Consider the following 8,948-nt stretch of genomic DNA (forward strand, 5'->3'; position numbering starts at 1 on the left):
AAGTTTATGTTGACCAACCGCCTGGTTTTGAAAGTTTTAAGTATTCGAACCATGTTTACAAACTTAAAAAGGCACTCTATGGTCTCAAGCAAGCTCCTAGATCTTGGTATGATAGACTTAGTACCTTTCTTTTAGAAATGGGGTTTGAGAATTTGCATATATCAATTACCTGATTGAGAATACCACATATTTTGCAGTTATTTAAAAAAAATTCCATGATGCTAGATCATTATATCAGAGTGAGAATGATGCAACAATAAAATTAATTGCCTTATAACTGGTAGTTCATAGGCTTAAAATTTGAAAATAATGTCTTTACTTATAAGGATAAGACTACAAATATCTCCTATTATCCTAACTAGCTACATGAAAAGCTTGTGTATCTCACCACCCTTTTGTACTAAATTATTTTTATTAATTATTACTTTTATTTTAAAGAAGGTGCAAGATTTGTTATGTAAAGCCTCATGGCTTATATTATATAACTCTACTGTTAAGTCTCATTTGTTAAGAAATATAAAGATTTATTGAATATCACTACATAAGATAAAATTTTATAGAACAAGTATTCACCATCTATGTATATAATTCACACATGAATGGTACATGACACACCAAAAATCTAACAAACTCCTACACTGAGTACCAAAATAATCTGTGGATTTTTAAAAGCTCCCAAGTAGAACTTTTTTTTATACTACCAAAAATGTTCTTTCACCTTATGAGTAAAAAACTAATCATTTTTTCAGAGTACGTGACTATTCCTTACACTACTAGACCTTATTGTTTATGTTTATCAAATATTTGAAAGTCACAAACTAGTTCGTTGATGTGCTAAAACAAGCTCGAGTGTTTTAGTTTCAGTAACTTTTTTCCCTGATGGCTGATCCAAACATGCATGCTTGAACATGAACTCTTGGGAGATACACTTCAGTTGGTTTAATATCAAAACAAAGAGATCATAAAAAAGAACTAGTTTGACTAAAATCTCATCCTCTCCACATGGTATAAACAAACAACCTCAAATCTAAGTGTATGAATACATCACTACAAAACAAGAGCACATTTTCTAATACACATAAGGTAATATTCTCCATGGAACAAGTTTACTATACTGAGCCCAGATTTCTTTATACTTCTCTGCACAACGAGCTTCATCCCTTCTCTCTCTCCAGATTAACAGAATCAGAAGATAAATTGGATAGAAGTACGGAACTGGTGAACTGCAACAATGAGTATAGTCAATTGGATTCTCATACATGTATGAACATAGTATAATAATCGTGAAACTTTATATTTGACATCATATGTCTCAAAAGTGTTATAGAGTATATACTAAAGTTTGTCATTTTTTCATCTCGAAAATAAAAGAGATCACCTTATTCCACAAGGTAAACTGAAGGAGAGAGCAAGCATCAAGTCCCCTAGGTAATTACAATGTCTAGCAACACCCCTTCATCCAACCAAAACAAAAGTAAGTAAAAATAATTAGCTTCCATGATAGACAGCATCAAGAATAAGGATATTGCTATAAACAGCCAACAATGATGGGATACTGAATATTCAACCCCTATATTCTCAAACTACTTTTTAACATCATTTTTTTAGATATGGTTAATGATGTATAAGTTCATGGTTATTTAGGTATATTGGATGGTTAAAAGGTTGTCTAATGGATATGTGTTCATGACCATGAACATAATTATAAATTTATACTTAAAAAAAATTATACCTCATATTTATCTTTATTTACCTTCTTTTTGGAGCCTCCCAACTAAAACATTTACACATTTAATTAAGTATAGTGGCTTTAGTGTTGGAGTGGGGAGCCTCCAACCATAGGGAGGTTCCATTGTTACCGAGTATGAGAAAAGTAAAGAGGCATAAGTGAGATACAACATTTTAAACCAAAATCTTAAGATAATGGTTCTACGGTCTTTCCCCATTGAGAAAATTTTCACTCATCTAATATGAAACTTCAACTTGAATAAACGCAAAAATCTCCCCTTAAGTATGGGTACCATACACTTACGGTCCATTCCCTCTTAAGTCCACCATGTCTCACCCGAACCATCAACTCTGATATCGCTTGCTGAAAAAACTTTAATGATGGATATACTTTAAATATGATGAACAATATCATCATATAGATCATTCATGTCAAATCATCAAGAAAGAATAGAGAATGGAAGCATATACTAATATATTCATAGAGAATACGAAGCGTTAATTTACACGTTCATTATCTTGTATCCTACTCCATGTCAATGTTGGAACATGTAGGTTCTTTAGCCTTCCAAGCTATTATGCAAAAATGCTCTTAATGACTTAAAGTCTCTCGTTTCAGCTAGGACAATGGCATTCGCAAAACACATGGATTGTGGCACCAATGTAAAAAGGTAGGGGCTCAATGTTGACTCTTGGTGTAGTCTTATGGCAATAAGAAAATCTTCTGAGACCCCATACTTGTATTCTTACACTGGTCTTGACCCATACATATCCTTGATTGCTCGAATGTAGGCAATTCAAACAGTTTTCTTCTCTAGAGTATTCCACAATAACTCTCTAGGTACCTTACTATATGTCTTCTCCAAATCAACGAAAACCACATACAAATTCCTTTGATTCCTTCGTTATCTCTCCACCAATCGTCGTAGCAAGTATATAGCCTCCATGGTCAACCTCCCTAACATAAAGCCAATTTGATTTTTGGTGATACTCATCTCTTTTTTGTCTCAACCTCCACTCAATTATCATCTCCTATAACTTCATAGTATAGCTCATGAGCTTACTCTCCCATAAAAATTGTTTATGTATGTTTGATGATATATATAGTTGATCCTAAGTCCGGATAAATGTTAAGCAGATGACAACTAACATAAAACTTTATCAAATCTCGATTATATGAATTCTAATAAATAGCTTTTCAAATATTATGAGCTCTGAAGGGAGAAAAAAACCACTAGCATATTTATTCCATAACATCTGAAGAAGAAAAGAAGAGAAGAAAGCCAAAGAACAAAAGATATGAAATCTTACCAATAACCAGAAGCAAGTAGCTTGCCTCCAATGACTTTAGGGGGCTTACCCCATATAAGAGCCTTTGGATTCTTTTTGAAGTCATGTTTTTGCTTGTTCGCACCTCGAAATACCTTGTACCTGTGTAGTTTTATTCAACAAAGTACAGTTTATAAGATTTACTGTCACAAATGTCAATGTGCCTATTATCTAGATTTCACTTTCTATATAATTCTATCATCAACTTTATGTCAATGCATGAGTGTATATGGTGCATCATAGAATTCACAGTCCGGTAGGTAAGTTACCCAATCAGGAAGACAAAGCAATTAGCTACAATGGCAGCGGTTGTTAACTCGACCTTGTTCTTCAAGAGCCACCAACCCTGCCACCAATTGCAGATTGTCAATACACGCAAGATGCTAATGTGGAAGTGATAAATAAAAAGCAGCAAAACCTATAGGAAGTTTCACTTTCCCACTGCTGATTTATGTGTTCAAAGCATGCATCAAAATCACAAGTGGGAAAAAATAAACATGCCGCATGAGGGAAGTTGAGTCTATTAACACTTACAAAAGGTCAAATGTATTTATCATATAATTTTGATCATTCAAATAAGAATAAATGTTCAAGATTTACTGTGGACACCTTTCACAATAACAAAGTGTTCTCACTTGTATGATCACACGCACACGCGCACACATAGAGAAGTTTTGATACCATGTCAAGATCCACCTCTCCCAAAAACTTAATGATACATAGCGTGCATTTGTCCGTGCTTGATTTTCAAGAAAAGTAACCTTTCATTTTTAAGAAAACCACTTCTCATACATACATGCACAACTGTTTTTATGACATTTTGAAGAGAAAAAATCTAAAAAAAGAATTCAGATTTTTTTGAATTAGAAGTTGAAATGAGGTTAGCTAGGAGAGACACAATAAATGAGAACATTTTATTTTTTAATAAAAGAACTTATGCAATGGCATCCAAACATAAAATAAGGAAAAGTCCACTAAAATCCCCAAACCTTTATGCCTTTGTAAGTAATCACTATTAACTACTTTTCTTCCTAATTATATCTTACACTTTAACTGTTGTCTATTGGTGAAATTGGTTCATGCATAAAAATAATGTTAAATTACTAACAGTGAAAAATTATCACCTATACATTTTATTTTAATCTCAACTGTTAGATCATTATTATTTAATTTTAATTTTTAATATCAATATTACTATATTGTCCATTTTTAAATGAAATTTATTTATCATCTTCTCAATCAATTTGTATTTCGACAACGAATTACTCTGACCATCAATGTCGGCTAACATGAACTATTGCGTTGCTACTGTTGTTGTAAGTCTGAAGGCAGCAGTTTCCTTGTTAGTCTATTAGTAATTTAACATTGTCTTTATACAGTGTTCAATTACACCAACAGATAAAGTTTAAGGGGTAATTAGGAAGAAAAATTAGTTCATGGTAGCTACTTGCAAAAGACATAAAATTCAGGAGGTTTTGTGCACTTTTTTCAAATCTCTAAAAGAAATCAATTTTTATGATATCTCAAAATCACCTTTTTAAATAGCTTATCCAAATGCACCCATGAATGGTTTATATATCTAACAAAGATGATGACCAAAATGGAATATTCAATGACAAGACTTGCTTAGAAACCCTTTTGAAATGGAACAAAATTCAATAAATATCAAACTTCAGTTTATAACAGTATGACTGTGCAGAAAAGGAGAGTGCCATCTCAATGGAGTTTGCAAATAAATTTCATCTTTATTTGTCACACTAGCTCATAATTATAAACATTACCTGTATGCTAAAAGTGAAAGGAATCCACACTAAATCTCCGAAGACCAACATGAAGCCCAGTCTCTCTGCAATAATGTCCCAGCTGTGAAAGACAATGCAAAATCAGGACACTTTAGTGAAAAATCAGGACAAATGATTTTTGTTAAAAATGGTATTGGAGAATAAAGTTTATGAAGCAACATTGTTTATATTAATTTTAATGTACATATTTGTACAGTTTTATTTTATATATACTTTGCTGAACCTACATCCTATATTGTATCATTATGGATACAGCATTCTTTGAAACTTAGCATTAACCACCACCGTATCATATATTCCAGTCCACAACATAAACTTTCAATGAGATCCATTTCAAACTACAGAGGGTCCTTATCCTGCAGGTAATTGTGCAGATGATATATCTACCTGTTGCAGCTACCTATTTCAGCTATGCCATTTAAATTCAATTGTATCAGCATAAGAATTCGTTTGCGAATTGGATTTTGGAGGGAAAGGGAGGAAAAAGGAAGGCTTAGGAGCCGTGAAATACACATGTCATATAACTCTGAAACCTTCCTTTTCCTTTTTTCTCTCCAAAATTCAGCTTGCAAATAGACCTTAGGCTTTGTTTGGGAGTTAAGAGGGAAAGGGAAGTAGAAGATTAAAGGGTTAAGAAGGGGAAGGAAGGGAAGGGAAAAGGAATGAAATTTTCTCCCTAATTTGGAGTATGAAATTTAGATGAAGGATGGTAAACTAATGATAATGTAAGAATATTTTTTTATTTTCCCTTAAAAATGTAATTAACAATGAGAAATTGACAATAATATATAATTATATATTATTACTAAACATATTTAGCTATTTTGACATTTTATCTCCAAAAAATCTCAAATTGGGGGAACTTCAAAAATAGACACACGGAGGGTTTGAGAAACCCTCCAAAACCTTCCCCTCTCCTTGATCCAACTCCCAAACAAGGGGAAGGCTTTCTAAAGCCATCTCTTCCCTTCCCTTTCCCTCCAAAACTCCACTCCCAAACAAGGCCTTAATGGCTAGCATTAGTACTTGATATCTCTCGGTCGAGTTGAACATAAATTCTTCAATTGGAATAGATGTAATTCACTTACGTGGATGTCATGTACTCTTCATGTACAAAGTAATCCAGGATGTATAGCTGAAAAAAATGAGTAGAAATTCACAAATTAGACAATCATAATATTTTTAATCAATTCAAGACACTGCAAGTTTTCGAGATTACTGCACAGAATAGCTGGTAGAGAATCATCGACGAATCCAAAGTACCAGCGTCAATGCTCTTTGCAATAACTGATAGATTGATAAGTAGCCACCCCATCATTCCAGCTCTAACAAAGAAAAATCTGCAATTTGGTAATTCCATTAATGTATAGCGACATGCCAAATTGAATTTAATCATCATTTACATCTCCATAATTATGGTGACAATGTTTATATATTGTCTTAATTTTAGAAGTCGTTACGACGCATCTTCTATTCTCAGGAAAGGTAGACAATATATTTTCTATTGTAAGTTTAAAACTTACAAGATACAGTCATGTTGAATGAGAACTTCGAAAATATACATCTTTCTTTGGCAGAGGTGAAGAAAGGTGTAATATTTATCATGATTCACAAATCACAATTAATAAACTGTCATGTTAAAGATGAACAAGCAAGGGATAATGATGGATGTATCACATACTTGAGGTCAATACCAGTAAAGTGAGGATTAAGTTGTATGCCAAACCACCTATTAACATAAAAGAAAAAAGAAAAATCAACAAGATTAACCATAGAAATGAAACTTCAAATGAAGGAAAGTCAACCACGTTCACACTAAATGTATGTACTTCGTCACAAATGCAGTTAAACATCAAACTTGCCCCCATCTAGTTTTCTCAGATGACAGATAGCAGTATATCATCATGTTTGTTATTTATTAGACACGATACCTTTAACAAACTCAAGTGCTTATTATCAAAATTATTGATGAAACCAAAGCACGGTAAAAAATTGATATCATTGACCCCATTCTTATCTCTAGAATAAGGTGCACCTAGTGTTGGGTGAAGAAAGGTTTTATAAATGGATAAACAATAAACAGAACGCAACAGAATAATTATTATCTACCTTAAAATTTAACGCTTTCTCTTTTCATACTTTGCCATGCATTAGCATCTGTTCTTCAAAAACCAGTTTTGTTTTCGTTATGATAACCAACAAGAGTAAAGAGAAAACGAGAGACTTGCAATAAAATCTGAGTGTCAGAATTACACAGTGAAAGCTTGTTTATTTAGAGTTTGTGTACTAAATATAAAATATTACAATTAGCTGAATTACCATAATTACATGATTTGGTTAGCCTACACCATAATATAGTACAATTAGGTACGGTAAGATTGTTTGCCTTGTGACCTAGAGGTCATGAGCTCAAATCCTGAAAACAATATCTTTGCTTGCGAGGATAAGGCTGGAAATATCTACCCTCCCCGGACCCACTAGGTGGAAGCCTCGTCCATTGGGCTGCTATTTGATTATTTACTAAGTTTCCAGCATCCCCTTCAAGCTGGAGCATATGAATCAATATGCACCAAGCTTGTTACTGATATAGCTTATTCGATGACCTCTCAACGGTTACGTGAGAACATCTGACAGTTGACCATTTGAATCGACAAAACTAAAGGTGATGTCTATGGATGGAATCTTCTCTCTAATAAAGTGGCCCTCTAATGAAATACTGGATTAAAAAAGTTCAAAACATTTCAAATGAAGAAGCCATTAGTTAAAGTAATATAGCATTTAGAACATACCAATCGTCTATCAAGTTTCCACCGATATGAGGTTTTAGTGATGAGCCTTTACTTTTTGACTTGTAACCGGCAAAATAGAGTATCAGGCTCACCTGCCATATATATGAAACATATGAACAAAAATGACAACCACAAAGGCAGAGAATTATCATGCTGAACAGGATAATAAGACTAACACAGGTGAAAATGCAAATGAATTATTTGTCCACAACACAAGAGTATATACAGGCTTATCTGAAAAATAAGAGTGCCACAGCAGGCAAATGCTATTGAACTTCAAAATTGGTCATAGAGATTTTCTGCTTCGATGAAGTATTAAAAAATGGATCAAATGGAACAATTTGATTAGAAGGGATAAAGGAATGACCATGACAACTTTATAGAAAGCATTAAGAAAGACCTTGAAAAATGTTTTTACTAAAAAATGGCTTTTGATAGAGCCTAATGGCATATTGTTCTTTGTAGCCAACCCACCGAATAGGACAAGATTAAATGTAGCTGCTGCTACTGCTAAGTTTTAAAATGAAACTATTAGTTCAAATTCACGATTCTAGTATATTGGCTTGATTGAATTGAAAACTAATCTTGGTGTTTATAACTGGATTCTTGAAGCATTGACCTTGCAACAAACAAACAAGTTGAAGTTCAATGTAGACTGGTTTAGCAAGTAACAACAAAACATTCAAAAACTGCAGTGAGTCATGAAGAAAATGCTAATCCCGGGAAAAGATATTAAATTATAGGAAAAACATGTCACTTTAACTTTTAAAAGTATTTACACAGACAAACAAGACCAGGAATTAATACCAATTGCCATTACTTTGAAGTTCTAAGTATCAATGCTAAGCTTACATACAAGAAAACTGAAGATGAAAGTTGTGGACAGCAACTCCAGTCCTCTGTCTGCTATAGCCTACAAGAATTGCCACAATAGCACAAAAGCCGTATTAAGTCCCGCATAATCTCAAATCTACATGATAGAAACTATTGTTGCATACAAAAATCATACTCTAGGCCACACTGCTCTTAGATTATATTCCATAAACTTAAAAAAAAAGAAGCATCTAATAAAATTAGATAAGCAAATAATTAGGGTTACATAAACAACAATAATAAAAATATCCACAGACAAATTTGATTAACAGTTAATACATACAGTAGGAGATATAAAACCCAAATTGGCACTGATCCCAAGTAGCGCAACCAACAGTAGAAGGGAGACTAGACCTGAGAAACACAAATAAACATGTATATATGTCAAGGCAGATTATACATGAAAGAGTACATTCCTGAGCTGATC

General features: G+C 33.1%; 1 protein-coding gene across 1 annotated transcript in view; it reads right to left on the bottom strand.

Moving 5' to 3' along the window:
* The window catches only part of LOC109336634 (delta(14)-sterol reductase), an 8,928-nt gene continuing 866 nt past the window's right edge, over nucleotides 887-8,948 (bottom strand). Inside the window, exons 3-14 of the mRNA XM_019573351.1 lie at nucleotides 8,805-8,875; nucleotides 8,505-8,561; nucleotides 7,649-7,740; nucleotides 6,541-6,588; nucleotides 6,079-6,199; nucleotides 5,948-5,994; nucleotides 4,839-4,920; nucleotides 3,327-3,403; nucleotides 3,040-3,159; nucleotides 1,379-1,453; nucleotides 1,029-1,223; nucleotides 887-958 (exon numbers count right to left, since the gene is read on the bottom strand). Of these exons, the coding sequence (XP_019428896.1) occupies nucleotides 1,070-1,223; nucleotides 1,379-1,453; nucleotides 3,040-3,159; nucleotides 3,327-3,403; nucleotides 4,839-4,920; nucleotides 5,948-5,994; nucleotides 6,079-6,199; nucleotides 6,541-6,588; nucleotides 7,649-7,740; nucleotides 8,505-8,561; nucleotides 8,805-8,875 (944 nt within the window). The 3' untranslated portion in view covers nucleotides 887-958; nucleotides 1,029-1,069. The remainder of the gene's footprint in view (nucleotides 959-1,028; nucleotides 1,224-1,378; nucleotides 1,454-3,039; nucleotides 3,160-3,326; nucleotides 3,404-4,838; nucleotides 4,921-5,947; nucleotides 5,995-6,078; nucleotides 6,200-6,540; nucleotides 6,589-7,648; nucleotides 7,741-8,504; nucleotides 8,562-8,804; nucleotides 8,876-8,948) is intronic.

This window comes from Lupinus angustifolius, chromosome LG20, assembly GCF_001865875.1.
Source record: "Lupinus angustifolius cultivar Tanjil chromosome LG20, LupAngTanjil_v1.0, whole genome shotgun sequence".
NCBI lineage: Eukaryota > Viridiplantae > Streptophyta > Magnoliopsida > Fabales > Fabaceae > Lupinus > Lupinus angustifolius.